The 16,381-nt window shown below is 40.4% G+C and overlaps 1 protein-coding gene across 1 annotated transcript; it reads right to left on the reverse strand.

The window, feature by feature from the left end:
- Positions 1-320: 320 nt before the first annotated feature.
- LOC306999148 (uncharacterized protein) lies at positions 321-1,605 on the reverse strand. Its single transcript, XM_079613629.1, has 4 exons — positions 1,414-1,605; positions 1,219-1,329; positions 964-1,089; positions 321-659 (listed from the first exon to the last, which is right to left on the reverse strand). Exons 1-4 carry the CDS (start codon positions 1,460-1,462, stop codon positions 592-594), a joined length of 354 nt encoding a protein of 117 aa, XP_079469755.1. The 5' UTR covers positions 1,463-1,605; the 3' UTR covers positions 321-591.
- Positions 1,606-16,381: the final 14,776 nt, after the last annotated feature.

Genomic DNA, 16,381 nt, shown 5'->3' on the forward strand with positions numbered 1-16,381 from the left:
CAAGAACCCTGACAACATTTCGTTCTTATTATGAGTGTACACAAATAAAAGAAGACATTTAACAGTTTTGAATGATGTGTAACACTTATATGTAAGATCAAAATCAACAGAGTATTTTGAGTCTGTTTTGCACTGATAAGAAAAAAAGCGAGCAGATCACACCGGCGTGATTGCCGACCCCAGAGGGTTAAGGGTATATGGGGCAATTTCGACCACAGGGCTTGTGTTCTTGCAGTCTTTGTCTTCGTGCTCTACTTATACTACCACCCGTGACACTTAAAAGTTAAACAAATTTCCAGTCACTCACTGAGATGTTTATTACACATAAGTAAATATTTTATTAGTCATTCATCACAATTAAAGGCAAAGTTTTTCTTCAATTATTTATTACATTCTATAATAATTTTGATTGATAATTTTGATTTGAATAAATATGGTAGTTTAAATGCAGTAATTTTTTATGTTAAAAAAGTACATTTTCAGTTCCTTAAACCAAAGAACAGCAGAGCAACAAACAAGCTTTATTCATATTGTGTATCATATTGCGTTTGTTTGATGGTGTTTGCTGTAGAATCTGAAGTTCAGCTGGACTCACTGAAACAGGAAGTAGAAGAGCAGAGGAGACACGAGCAAGAGGAAGCTTCCCTTATACACTCCATCTAACCAACACAGGAAGGACATTAGGATTATTAACACTCCACTGCTAATAATAATATTGATAATAATAATAGTTTATAATAATAGCATGTTCAATAATAAAAACTCTAAAAAGTACTAGACTAATTCATAAGCTTCTTCTTTTCACGCTGCTACAGCATTACACTATTTGTGACTACATTTGATATTGTGATGCTTATTAACAATCACTTGTTCATATTGAATTATTGTTTGTATAATTTCCTCATTTTAAGTTACTGTGGATGAAATCAAACTGCTAGCGCATGATCCAATAAAGGCCAATACCTGCTGCACTGCAAAGATCAGTGTCACAGCAGCTCGTAGTCTCTGTCGCTCCGGTTGGTAGATGTAGTGTCCCTGATTTACATTCAGCTGCGCACCCTTTAGATGTGGTGGGAGCCTTAGAGGAATCTGTAAAAAATACATAAATGTATAATATAATAAGATAATAAAACAATTCCAAGATTAGCAGTTAACAAGTATACTTTATCTCCAGCGGTATCACTTCTACAGCAGATTTCCACATTATACTGGACTTACCGGTGGATGTTTCAATCTTAAAACATTTAGTAATTCCAGCTGTACATATCTCCTCTGTTCCTGCACAGGAACCCGTCAGAGATGTGCAGGAGTAACACTTGAGAGCATAACCTTACAGACAGAGAGAGACATTGAGTTAGTGCTGTACAGTATGATTAGCAAATAATTCATTTCAATACTTGCTGTTTTCTGTACCTCCAGTGAGAGAAATGAAAAGAAGAACGACGGAGAGCTGCAGATTCATCTTGTGTCAGGAGCTGAAGGACTATACAGAAGTAATGCTTCAGTTTCTTTTATGTCTGTTCAGAAAGGGTTGGGTTTAGGACTCTTTGTGTAGAAGGAAAACTTAAACAGGTTGGGGCTCATTTGGAAAAGCGCTTTGTCTCCCTCCCAGTACTTCTCCAGAAGCATTTCGATGATAACGCAATCATTCCTAGCCAGCACATGACCGACCTTCAACGTTGAAATAATGTCAGTTGTTGTTTCAATGTTGATATAACGTTTAATGCTAAATGGTTGAAAAAGGTTAACAAAAACACTTCTAAATCAACGTTGAAAAATTATTAGCATTTAATGATATCTTGATCATAACAGCTCTTCAATGGATATGTTAAAATATAAATTATCATTATTAACAACTCTCCAATAATTTCACCCCAAGAGAGCAGTGCAGCAGAAACGTTTTGCCTTGCGTAATTTTGTGTGGATTTACAATTTTTTGCATTATAATTTTTTTATTCATACACTGTCATGAAAACACCATTTGACCAACTAATTAAATAATACAGAGAAATTCAGAGCTTACTGTCACGGTTCATGAATTCACTGTTTCCTTCGTGTCTCGTGTATTTGTTGTTCTGTGTGTATGGGTGTGTGTGAGTGGGCGTTACCGCTCATTCGGATCGTCAGCGCGCCAGCTGATTTCATTCCCCGCACCAGCTGCTGTCAATTCACTCGTATATAAGACTCATCGCACTCTTCTCTCTTTGAGTGGTGTCCTCTGTGTGTGTTCATCGTGTTCCTGTGTGCAGTCCTGGTCCTAGTTTCGGTTCGAGTTCCTGTTCGGTGTCTTTGTGGATTTGTCTCGTCTGGATGTTCACCTGCACTGGATTCACCATCACCACCCTTCACCATCACGCTGATCATCTGGTCCCACTAGCCCACCCGTGATACTGAACTTTATTTTGTATTTTTCATTACTACTAATAAAGAGTTTTACTTGCATCTTTGCTTCCGCTCGTGTATCATGACACTTACTGCACTCCTCTCTACAATGCCCACTTGTGGTCTAGTTTCAGCAAAGCTAGCTTGCATAAACTTCAGGGGCCTGTTTCAGAAAGGAGGTTAAGTGAAAACTCTGAGTATGTTAACCCTGAAATGAGGGAAACTCTGGGTTTTCCGTTTCAGAATGGGAGGTAAATCAAACCCGAGAAAGCAGAGTAAGTCAAGCCCGTTTCTGAAAGAGAGGTAACTTATACTCAGAGTCAGTTACCATGGCAACTTACTCTGTGAACCTAACCTGGTCTGGAGCAGGTTTTCTTCGGTAAACCCAGAGTTTCTTGCGGCCTCCTCCCCTTTTTTAAAGAGGAAGCGGTGTTTAAACACCTCATTCATTCTTTCTGTACATTTATTTATTGCTGTTTTTACCGCTGTTTTTTTTATATTTTTTATTAATAAGATGAAGTCTACATAACTCCTTAACTGGCAACTGAAAATACAGTAGATTAGTCACATCATGTAGTTCTAAACAAATTCTACAGAATTAAACTGTGGCATTTACTGAAAATCACTGAAGTGTGTTCATCTGTGCACCAGAAGTTGATGGACCGTCCTCCTGCTGTTCTTCCACACACTGGGGGGAAATATAAGAATGTCTGTTTATACTATAGATATAAACTTAGATTCTATACTCCACATACAAATGTGAATGAGTAGATTGTCTGATCTGTAGACACATAATATTAACATTACCTCTGTAGACCTCTCTATGGCAGCAGAAACTGTTTCATCCCCATCGTCCGGTGAAGATGAGCATTTGGTCGAGTACACTTTATAATAGGCCTACTATTTGTCATAATTTCTGGTGTATTGAGTAGGCTACTTACAACTGCCTGTGGTTCTGTTGGGACAGGAGGCTCCAAAAGACAGATATTACCATCTTTTGGGAATCTTTTGGGACCACCGAAAAACCCAACCCAAAGTCAAATAAATGGAAATATTTAAAATGCCCTATATAAAAAAAATAACACATGTAGACCTCTTACATTTTATGAAGGCCCTTGGATCTCCGGGAGTGACTGGCTCTGATGAAGGAATTCCCTCAGCCAAAAATGCTGCTGCACTGCTACACACTGGATGCTATTTAGTTATGTTATGTCAAATGTTTGTAAAGTCAGGTAGCCTACACCCATGATATGCTCAAGCCTTACCTGATTGAATTATGTTTTTATATTTTTTATTTTCAGCTGCTGCCACATTATTTTAATGCCTGCAGGATTTCACCTAGCCTTCATGAAAATTAAAATTAGGTTGAATAACTGTTCTTCCAGTTTCACCTCTGATATTATAACAGTTACTTAATAGTTATTAATTACTAGCTGCAAATTACATCTTCAACAGTGTAATTCGATTAATGTAATAATTACTATCTTTAGAAAGTATTGATCTACTATTATTAATTACTAAATCCCATATCAACCTCAACCACTTGAAAAACACAAGGAGAGACAAGAAATTGCACTTGTAATGCTTTCAAATGAACACAATTCAATTGCATGAATTATTCTTGAATTGACCAAAGTGTGTAGAGGGAGAAGGCTACATTAAAAATATACCTTTTAAAAATGTATGTTAAATCCACTATTTTTGTTTTACACAGAATTGTTCAGTTCCCTTGTATGCAGTAGCCTATTTAATGTAATTACATCAGATTTTATTTTAAATGACAGTAGAATTAAGAGTAATCCCTTTGATTAAATTACAATATTTAGATTACTTGGTAATTAATTACACCCAACACTGTTTAACAGTAATTCCTCTTTTTGTCTGGCGCTGTTGCCATGGTTACTCATAGTATCTGTGCTCCATTGATAATGGCTTTCTATAGTTGTGGTGCACGCGCTCAACTCAGAGTCAGTCAACTTAGAGTTGATTGAACTAACTCATTTCAGCTGATCTGTAACCGAAAACTCAGAGTTTCCCATCTCAGGGTAAGTCAACTCAGAGTTCAAGTTTGAACTCAGAGTTGGTTGAACCTCCTTATTGAAACAGGCCCCTGGATTGGGTTAGACAAAAGTACTAATAGTAGATTGACAGCTACTCCTCTAGCCAATCAATCGAAGAGGGGAGTTGACGTCACACCAATGCGACTCGTGGCTACTGATGCTTACTTGTTACAGGAGAAGACGACCAGCATCAACTCAGTTGGCAAAAAAATGTCCGTGGCAGGACACCTTTAAACTGCATGTGTGCCTGCAACTCAACCTGTTGCCGGTATATACGTATGTATATGTCATTAAAACAGCCAATAATGTTCGTTTACAAAACTGTTAAACTCACCGAGTGATTAGTGATGTTAGTTGATGTTCCAGAACCAAAAAGTGTTGCGAAATACAGTTTCTGTCGTGTTTTATTCGTCATTTTGTAAAATCCCATTGTTGAAAAAATAGTTCCACTATAGCTAAATAAACGGATTGGAATCATATATAGCGACGATATATTGTTTATAATCATCAACGAACACCACTAACCACTCGGTGAGTTTAACAGTTTTGTAAACGAACATTATTGGCTGTTTTAATGACATTTTCGGACATGCCCATTGACTCCAATGTTAAATGGGTCCATGGCCAATTCTATTATAGTCAAAAACTCGAGAGAGGAACCATTGTCAAAAAAAATGTTGTCCACCACTCTTGTTCATCCAAAACAAACTACAATATAGACTCAAGGTGTTAAATACCGGAATTATCCTTTAACAGATTACTACCATTTAATAAAAAATGTCCCCCTCTCACACACCGCTCACCTCAATATGGATCAAGAACGGCAGTCCCTCCACAACTCCATCCACCCCCCGCACCAGCCCTCAACATGCGGCCAACAGAGGAAGCCTGTCCAAGCCTGACATATAGACCAACATGGCGAGGGGGAAGAATGGCTGATACCATTCCCTGTTCTGGTGAGCAATAACTGACAAATTATAGAGGGTCATTCTGTGCCAAAGATTTTGGAAAAAACTCCCACAGCCATCACATATTTTATTCAAACTTTGACAATAACTTTTGTCATTAACTAATATCAGTATTATGAGTAATGAGGATAAACACTGAAACATGATATATTTTAATATACTACATTTTAGCTATATTTCATGTTTGTCAACAGCGGCTGAGGTCCACATCCTTAGCCTGCTGGAAACAATCAAACAACAACAGGACCAGCTTGTGGCAAAGGTGAACTACCTCACCAGCAGGCTGAACAGCACCCCGGGGCCAGATGTCGAGATGCCTGAAAATATCCAGTTTCCCCTGGAACAATTGGAGGCAGTGGAGGCATTCGAAATCTTTTTAAAAGAACCATCAAATGGCCCAGCTCGACAGAGAGTGGTGAGTTTTCTTATTTAATATGAATGGTGCCATTAGGTTTATTGATTGTCCATGATTATTGCAAATATTCTATTGAAGCAGTGGTAAGATTCTGTCTGTGAGCGACAATCTCACTGGTTTGACATTAGCCGCGTTTCCACTGTCGGGCCAGGGCTTTAAACGGGTCGTGCCGGGCTAATAGCCTCGGAAGTGACAGTGGAAACGCGACTGGCCCTGGCACGCACTAGCCTGGCTCGACCCTGACCCGACAGTGGAAACGTGGCTAATGTGTTTAAAGGTGACACAGGTCCATGAGGGTGTGATCCAAGTACATGTTTCATGTTTCACGAGTTCACACTTACAATTAGAGGGGGTAAAGATTAATGGGTATATGGCGTGCTGTCCGGGGGGAGGGCTCCAAGCTCAGAGTTCGGCCCAAACACAGAGTACTCCCTCCGTATGTAAGTAGTTAGGACTATAAGTGTGGAGAAGGGGTGGCAGAGGGATGCTGCTAAACTGGCAATGGATTGAGGTGAGACTGCTGAATCTATACACCTCTCCACCCATGTTAATTATCTGAACGTGCTCCTCCCGAACTTTAATAAAACATTATTTAGAAGAATTTTTTTTCTTTAGAGAAAAAAGTAGAAACATAGAAGTTTTCTATCTTTTTCTACATTTCTGGACGCGTTCAAAAGGAACACAAATATTTTAAATGCACCTTTAAATTCAACTTGAGCTTTGCTCTGTGTCGTTGTGAAGATCTGTATTCCGCTGTTGCTGTCCTGTGGTAAGAGAAGACTCAGTTATTAACTGCTGGATTCTGTACTCACCATTGTTGTTCTTTGAAAAGAGAGACCCCGTTGTTCCTGATAAAAGGAGCTAACGTTTGATGTGTAGAAACTGGGGCGATACAGCTTTTAACACGCTGCACGCGCTCCCTTTGCGTGCTGGCTTTCGGCTCATTCAAACCAGCAAATTTGAGACGAAACGCGCTTCAGGTGTCTTTCACTTATAACGTACCCATGTCTTAAAGGAGAACTCCGGCGCAAAATGAACCTTTGGTCTAATTACACATTGTTACCTAGTCAACCGTTATCTGAGATTTGTTTTCATGATTATCGAATGTAAATAGTTTTATCTCTAAAAACAGTTTAGCCTATAACGCTAGTATATTGGGCATAGAGTAATGACAAATAAAAATGTTAATACCACTAACAAGGCTCAAAATAGCCCCACAATAACACGGTAGCATAATGAGGGTCCCTACCTTCAAACCGAAGAATTGAGAACTGTGTAAGTGTCCAGACAGTTTAATAAGAAGATATTTTATACATACAGTCAACTTCGCGTATAGAGGCAGAAGCCATCTTTGAAAAACAGTCTCTACCAGTCGATCTACGAACGCCGATCCAAGTGCGCTGGTGAGATGTGAACGAGCTATAAGTTGTGATAAGGTGAGCGCAAACAGTAGGCTACGTGTACATATCCTTCCGGAAACAACGGATCATATGAGATTCTACACAGTTCAGCGCACTTGGATCGGCGTTCGTAGATCGACTAGTAGTGACTGCTTTTCAAAGATGGATTCTGCTTATATACGCAAAGTTGACTGTATGTATAAAATATCTTCTTATTAAACTGTCTGGACACTGACAAAGTTCTCAATGCTTCGGTTTGAAGGTAGGGACCCTCATTATGCTACCGTGTTAGTGTGGGGCTATTTTGAGCCTAGTTAGTGGTATTAACAAGCGATTTTTATTTGTCATTACTCTATGCCCAATATACTAGCGTTATACTAGCGTTATAGGCTAAACTGTTTTTAGAGATAAAACTATTTACATTCGATAATCATGAAAACAAATCTCAGATAACGGTTGACTAGGTAACAATGTGTAATTAGACCAAAGGTTCATTTTGCGCCGGAGTTCTCCTTTAATGGCAGAGACCGCAATATATCTTTATTTGACATTTGTAATTTAAAGTTAAAAAAAATTTGTTTTATCAGTCATCTCTATCTTCAACTGCTGTGACTTGGTTACTTAACACCGCGTGGTCAAAATTATCTCGTCGCCACGATTTATCACGTTCCCACGAAGTGTCTCGTGGCCACGACAAAACTAAGTAAACCAAACGTCCCCTCCCGGTTACCATCTATCTACAACAGGCTAACTTACCTGATTTAAAACACACATGACATGCCAACTTGAATTGAGATGTCTTCATGACACAGCTTTCCTGACGATGTCCCCTTGTTTGGATTCCCCAATTCTATTGGCCGCGTTGGCAATCGTCACAATTCGCAGCGGCAAAAGTTGAACTATTTTGAACTTTGGCTTTCACTTGCGCTTTTCGACGCAGCAACAAAACGTCCTTACGCGGCGCAAACAATTGAAATTAATGGGTTTTATAGCACAGCGGCGCGCATTCCGCATCCTGTGTGAAAGGCCCATGACACATAGCTGTGGTGCGCGAGCTGATGAGAGAAAAACGCGCAGTGGATTGAGCGCGCAGCGGCACAGACGCACGAGCTGATAAAGCCACATGCCTTTAAACAGACATCAGTGGAAAGTTTGTTGTTTCAGTCGGATGTCAATGGCAAAGAAAATAAAACGAGGCATGTAGCTTATTATTATTAACGTTATCTGACGAGAGAGAACGCGCGTGCAAGGATGCGCTCGGCCAGTTCGCGCGTCTGTCCCGCTGCGTGCTCAATCCACGGGGCGTTTTTCTCTTATCAGCTATGAATAAAAAAATACAAGAATAAAAGCAGATCATCATTCATTCAGCGCTGTTGCTGTTGCTGCTGCGGTGTCACATGACCATGCAATGACGCGTCACCATGGAAACCAAAAAGAAACTCATTCTAAATAACGGTAAAATAATAACGGTTGTTTTAATCTGGTTAGCATCTGAAGAAAGCAACACAATGACACAAAAACGGATATCAAATTTCTTTTCAAAAGCTCCCACCACAGCAAAGCGAATAAGAGAAGGCGGGGCAGCATCACTGGATTCATTGTTAAGTGTAGCACCAGCGGAAGAAAGCCGCCGGGTCCGGGATGAGCAGCGGCAGCTGACCCAAGTGAGTGAACCTGAACCCACCACCCTCACGAGTCACCCTCATCCATCCCCGTCGCCACACCCGGATAGTCAAAAATATGTCACAGTCCTTCAGGCCTCCGGCTGATTATAATTTTCCAGTAAAAAAAAAAAGTGGGGAGAGCTTCGCACGCAGCTGTAGGGCATCCTGGTTCCAAGAGTGGAAGTGGCTGGAATATATTTCGGACAGTGATGGCATCGTGTGTGGGGTGTGCAGATCGGCTGTCAAAAGTAAACTGCTGTGCCCAACTACCACCGATAGTTTGTTTTTAAAAGATAAGGGATTTTCAAATTGGAAAAAAGTAACAGAGAAGATCAGAGACCACGAGAAATCTAAAACTCATTTAGATGCAACCCAGAGATTTGCAGCGTTAAAAAACAGTAAGATTCTTGGGGCGCCAGGGGCTTCCACTGAGAGGGAATGCCAATCGGGATGGAGTCATAATACATAATTGCATCTTATTTTTCCTGTTCGCATTTATGAGGACAAAACAATGTTACGGACGTCACGAGTCAGTTCAGTTTATGACCCTGCTCTGCGTAAATGCATTGGCTCTTTTGACGCGTTTTGACAGATTTCATTGAAGTTAAATTGGAGCGGCCACACGCAGCTGTGCGTAACGCTCACAGACGTGAAGTCATAAATTTAATCAGGATAACACAGCGTACTATAGGCCTACACTCCGGAAGCCGGGCTGAATAAGCACGCGCTGTTGCTGTACTCCCAGCATAGCTGGAGTCTTTAGGTTCAAAAGATAATGGTTATCAAACTAAAAATAAACATAATTTCACTCATTATTTTACCACTAAAATATAGAATTGTTCCCCATTTTGCTTAATGAAACATTCATTATGTTTATATCATGTTAATCCCTGTTAATCATACTTAATACCTTATTATTATTATTTTAAATCTGAACCTCACTTTACATACCATTTCTTAATCTGACTTAACAGGCGTTCATAAATAGTTCCATAAATTTGATCAGAAATGTTATTTTCATAACATACATTTTCTACAGTTGTTTTCTTCTCAAAATGGTTAGTCTGCAGATTCAACAAGTATTATCATTACTGTCTTTGTCCCACTTATCCTACTTACTGTTTTTACAGAAACCAAAATATAATTTTACTCATATCTCAATCCTTCACAAAGACAGCCTTATTGCTGCTTGCTACTTCAACTCTTGTTACAAAAAAAAATCTTCTGACATCTAATGTCATGCATCCATCTAATGGATGAAAAATAAAAAACCCTTTTATCAGTTATATTCAATCTTACTATATGGGAATACATTCTACATCGACTATGGTATCTTTCTCACCGTGTGCAGTGCTTGATATTAACACGTGTGTGTGTGTGCGCGCACAGTGAAGTGCAGTGGTCCTGCGTCTGCGGGTGGCATGCTACGACTCTCTGCCTCGGTGCCTCTTGTCCCTGCCTCGACCAGGTTCTAAACCTTTAGGGGTTCATTGAATTTGAACGAAGTGCCTGATATCCTTTTTTATTGTTCCCTTATTAGAATTGTCAATAAAAGTTGTTTTGTACCATGACCCATGTCTCTGACCTCATTAGGTGATACGAACCTGTGTGTGCCTTTTGTTGGGCTTATTCTAATTCTTTGGGTGAAATTCCCAGAGTGGCGTAGTCGGAGTGTGAATGATACAATCTTATTAATTATAATTCTTTAAGAAACCCCCGTACACTGCCCTCGTGTTACACGCCACATATGTAAAGAAAAGGTTGTCACTTGACAAAAGCATTTCCTCAATGTCTTGTGCATCAGTTGTTGACAAGTCCATTTCAGCTCGAATGAATTTGGACAAAACTGAATTTGATATCGTAAGAGAAAGGATCTGATCATTTTTCATGATTTCAATGATTCCAGAGCACTTTGTTAGGTAATTGTTTCTCTGTCTGAGAACTTTACATGTGGGACATCTACGCAATTGCTGTTTTGGATTGAAGTTTTGCTGTGACTGATGACATTTTGGATAAAGTTTGTTGATTTGGATTTTCGCCCCCTGTGTTTTTGAAATTAGTTTTGTAGTGTGGATGTCAAGGTCTTCTGGTCAAGGTCTTCGCCCAGCAGCCATATCACCCTGTAGCCCAAGACTGGTTGCCCACTGAAGCTAAGCGGGGCTGAGCCTGGTTAGTACCTGGATGGGAGACCTCCTGGGAAAAAACAGGTTGCTGCTGGTAGAGGTGTTAGTGAGGCCAGCAGGGGGCGCTCACCCTGTGGTCTGTGTGGGTCCTAACGCCCCAGTGTAGTGACGGGGACACTATACTGCCAAAAGAGCGCCGTCCTTCGGATGAGACGTTAAACCGAGGTCCTGACTCTCTGTGGTCATTAAAAATCCCAGGATGTCCTTCGAAAAAGAGTAGGGGTGTAACCCCGGCATCCTGGCCAAATTTGCCCCTTGGCCGCTGTCTATCATGGCCTCCTAATCATCCTCATATACTGATTGGCTTCATCACTCTGTCTCCTCTCCACCAGTAAGCTGGTGTGTGGTGGGCGTTCTGGCGCAATATGGCTGCCGTCGCATCATCCAAGTGGATGCTGCACATTGGTGGTGGTTGAGGAGATTCCCCCCCTTCTATGTAAAGCGCTTTGAGGTCTCAGATAAAGCGCTATATAAATGTAACGAATTATTATTATTATTATTATTATTCTGTGACTTTTGGTTCTTGACCAGCTGGAAACACTTTACTTTGAGCAATTGTTTTGATCATGGTGTTCCTTGAAGTGGTTAATGTTGAGATGCTCCTGAAGGATCTAGTTTGTAGGTTTTCAAACTCATATGTCTCATTTAGTTCCACCAAAGTCACAAATTTGTCCATAAGATAAGCATAATCTGACCTGTTTTGTCTCTCAGGAAAACTTCTTTAATTTCAAATGTTGAGTCCCAGGCATTTACAGTTGTTTGTGGGTTTACCTTCACTACAGTTGCCTGAAGTATGTTTACCTGAAATAAAAGAGATGTATAATTAGTTTCATAGACAAGCATCTTGTGAGAAAATGGAACTGACATGTTTTGGAGTGCAAATTACTCTTTACTAGTAAAGGCAGCTCAAACATGTATTTTGTTATAGTCCTAGGCTTAAATCTTGCCTGTAAAACCATGTTTTAAAACACACACTTATTTGAACGGATTAAACTAAGTGAAAACTTACATGCTGCTTTGGACCCAACAATTTGATCTGTTCAATATACATCAGCTGGGATTCAATTGGAGATTTATGTGGAAAATTCACATTTGTAACTTCCATTATGGTGTTCTTGTCACATTGAATCAAAAAGGTTTTGCTGTTGGAATGGTCACACGGCCGCGCCGCTCTCAGTTTATCTGCATTTGTGAAAGAAAAATTGTGCACCACGTATGCATGCAGAGAGCACGCGCGCTGCCTGCATGACATCCAATCACTATAGTCCCACGTTTTGATTCGACAGCATCTAAGCAGGTACATTGCAACTAGACAACCAATGAAGCGCAACAACGCGCCAGTTGACAAAATGACGCCGAAGATAAGTTTGTTTGGATATAAAAATTACGAGGTACTCAACAAAAAAAGTTGCAATTTGCAAAATATGCGGGTCGAAGATCACAGACGGAGCTGCCACAACGTCCAACTTTGTTCGACACCTCAAGTTGCACAAAGAAAGGTAAGTTTTCTTTAAGCACCTTATCGGATGTAACGTAACCTACTACTAGTTATAGAAAGTTATAGCTGCTGCATATTTACTGTATCAACGAGACAGTAAACGCACGTCTCCCTTGCTGGTTCATGCTAACAAAAATAGGGATTTTTGAATCCGGATTATATGAGTGTAGCACACTCAGATGGAAAACCTCACCAACATCATGTCAACGTCCGTTTTAAAGTACTATTTCTACCTTGCTGCTAGACGGATAAACACAAATGTATATCTCAGTCTCTCCAACACACATGAGACAAAAACAGGCCTTCCAGTTTAAAAAAACTGCGGGAAAATCAGACCGAATTTTACTATAAAAAAAATATATAAATGTGCATTGTAACTGTCAGTAGTTTATCTTTTTTGAATCATTATTTTTATTAAAAAACGATTCAAAGGCTGAAATATGTGAGGTTTATCGTTTTATAAAACCTATTATTTGTCAAAACTTTATTTGAACATGTATACATGTTAGTAACGATAACATGTTGCAAGTGTCACGTTTGTACTGAGGGACGAAGACACAAAGGTAGAGTGACAATGTTTATTTAACAGGCATAAGCAACTTCACAATACTTGAAGGCTCGTGATGTCACAGGGAAATCCAAGGTCCCAGGGAATCCGTGAACAGGAGTGATACAGGAAGAGCTTGAATGGATCAGCTGGATCTTACTGTAGGATACTTGAAGTGTCTGAGATCAGTGCAGGAGAAACACAGGAAGGTGATCGTGAATCTCTGGAAACCCACTTCACGGACGCTGCAGAGGAGATATAAACAGGACGTTAGGTAAATGTGTAAACCACTTAAAGAAAGGCAATATCTGGAACCAGACAACGAGCTCAAGGAACCAGTGAGTCACAGGTATCGAAAGACGAGACGTATCGACGTATCGAAGGTTGACTGAGGCTTATGAACAGCGTGCATCAAGGTGAGTGGTGATGAAGAGCAGGTGGGAGAGATTAGAATTCCGGGGATGACGAGCGGGACCAGGTGCGCTGAGTTGAGATTGATGGAGTGGTGTCACTAGCTGCGTTTACATGGACCCTTATAATCGGATTGAAGGCTCAATCGGATTGAAAAACCTTCATGTAAACACCTTAATTGATCCGATTGAGCTCGATCCGATTGAAATTTTCGATCGAATTGAAAGGGGTGGTTTATTCCTTTTGTAATCCGATCAAGAGAACATGTAAACACTTAATCGGACTGAATACCAAATCTCAAATGAATGCGCATGTGCAATGACGTAGAAATGACGTAATGACGTATGACGCACTGTTGTTTTTGAAGGGAAGATGGCGTGCGGTAAGCAAAATTGGTCTGTAGCAGAGACCACGTTGTTGCTGAATATTTTGAAGGATGAAAAAATTGTTGAAAGATTAGACGGTCGCAAGTCACGCAATAATGACTTGTTCAAGCAGGTTTTTGAAAAACTTAAAGAAGCTGGAATTAACAGGTCAGTCGAGCAAATAAAAAACCACTGGAAAGGGGGTGGCTGTTATGCGCATCGTGGAACGGCGGCGGGAATTGTCTAGTGCACTGATTGTGCGTAACTGCGCATGTATAAAACGATCAAATCAGATGTAAAGCTTGTGACATGTAAACGCGCACATCAACCCGATTACTTTATTTGTCGTCCATGTAAACACCTTGTTCGGATTCTTTAATCGGATTGATTTCATTCGGATTGAGCCATGTAAACGCAGCTATTGATGATTGAATCCGTGACAGCAAGACACTCTTTTTAAATCTGGCCATAATTTTTAATGTTATTATTTTAATGTTTATGTAAACAAAAGGTGCATATTGATGCAAATTTTATTTGTTATTTGCTGGTTTTCGACATAAAACTTTGTGAATTGATTTCATTGTGTAGTACTTTTTGAACAGGATTCTGTGATAAACGTGATCATTTTTGTAACTATAATCATGAAATGTTCGTGCCATTTCATCTCTAGTTAAACTGAAATGTATTATCGTATACCGTATTAGTGTACAATAGACAATGAATATTAACACAACAACATTGATATGAGTAAAGAGTAGTTTCAAATACAACGTGGCTATAAGGGATTTTCTGACATCTGTTTCATATTCTTCTCTGTTACAGATATCAAGAATACCAGATGAACAAAAGCATCGTAGATGAATCACAACAGCCTTCAATCTCACAATTCCTGGACACTCGTGTAGGGCATTACAGCATGAGCCACCCACAGCAGAAAGCCATCTCCAATGCGATACTGTCTGACTTGATTATTGATTGCAATTTTCCTCTGTCTATTGTGGAAAATAAGAGCTTTCGTCACTTTCTGGCTCTGCTGGACAGCAAGTATACCCCAGTCTGTCACCGAACGCTGACCACAAAAACAGAGAGCCTTGCTGAGGAGAGACGTTCAAAGTTAAAAACTCAATTGAGCAACACTGACCATGTTTCAGTCACTGTGGACATTTGGTCTGATCGAAAGATGAGGGGATTCCTTGGTGTCACTGTGCACTGGATGGAGAGCGATGCAGAGAGGGTACAGCTAAAGACTAATCTCTTGGCCTGCAACCGCTTTAAAGGCTCTCACACAGCGGAGCACATCTGTGACCAATTTGAGGCAATATGTGATGAATACAACATCAAAGCTAAATTGGACTATATCATTAGTGACAATGCTGCTAACATGCGCAAGGCATTTACGGTCTGCTTCCCCAACAAACAAGAGGAAGGTGATGATGCTGGAGATAATCTTGATGATCCTGAGCTATGGCATGACTTAACCCTAGAAGACCAGCAAACCGTCGATGCTGCAATGGCAAAGAAACAGCGCCTGCAGTGTTTTGCACACACATTGCAGCTGGTTGTGGGAGACGGTTTGAAAGAAACAAAAGCGGCATGTCCTTCTCTCTCCAAGTTATCTAAACTTAGCTCCCTGCTCTACACAAGCACAACGTTTAAAGACATCTTCGATGGTGAATTTGGGGAGCACAGAGGCATCCCTGCTGCAGTGAGCACAAGGTGGAATTCCACACTGCGGCAGGTGAAAGCAGTCCTTCATTGTGATCAGCAAAAGCTCTGCGCAGTTCTTGAGAAGGCCGGGCATAAAGAACTGTCATTCACACCACGAGAGTGGAATCTGCTGAAGGAGTTGGTGGACATTTTGAAACCGTTCGGAGAAGCAACTGATTTGACACGGGGAGAAAGTCATTACAATTAGTGCAGTTGTTCCATCCGTCTTGTCCCTCAATAACCATCTTGAGAAGCTGAAGCCTCAAGTTCGTTTCCTGAGCGGCCTGGTCAGAGGTCTGCTGGCATCCCTGAAAAAAAGATTTCTTGGGATCTTCATTAATGTGAAAATGGTTCAGTCTCAAGAAGGGATCACTACCCCCTTTTCAGACACAGTCTACCTGAAAGCAGCTGCCTTGGATCCAGCCTTTTGTCTGCTGTGGATTGAGCCCCATATGCTGGTCAACCGTGACATCAAGGCAGAGGTGGCACAACGAGTTAAAGGTAAATATTATTGACTTGCAATGCAACTTAAATGCAACGTTAAATAATTTGATCTTAATCTGATCTAGGATCTAATGTCATATTAATCTGACTTTAACAATAATAAAAAAATTCAGTCTTGCACAGTATCATCAACATCAATAATGGTAATGTCACGGGGTGACAAAAACCAGAACGGGACCAAGATCCTGGTGAATGCAGTTTATTTAGGATTTTCCAGTGAACATCCGTTTCTATGCACTGCGAATCTGTTGTCATGGCAGCGAGGCCAATTGCCTGA

The sequence above is a fragment of the Phoxinus phoxinus genome, assembly GCF_949152265.1.
Source record: "Phoxinus phoxinus genome assembly, chromosome: 5".
NCBI lineage: Eukaryota > Metazoa > Chordata > Actinopteri > Cypriniformes > Leuciscidae > Phoxinus > Phoxinus phoxinus.

Bases quoted from the DNA above. Each gene is read 5' to 3' on its own strand.
- LOC306999148 (XM_079613629.1), bottom strand. From the start codon at position 1,462: ATGAATCTGCAGCTCTCCGTCGTTCTTCTTTTCATTTCTCTCACTGGA. The intron at 1,330-1,413 runs GTACAGAAAACA...TCTGTCTGTAAG, and splicing joins TTTCATTTCTCTCACTGGAG to GTTATGCTCTCAAGTGTTAC. The intron at 660-963 runs GTATTGGCCTTT...TGTGTTGGTTAG, and splicing joins TGATCTTTGCAGTGCAGCAG to ATGGAGTGTATAAGGGAAGC.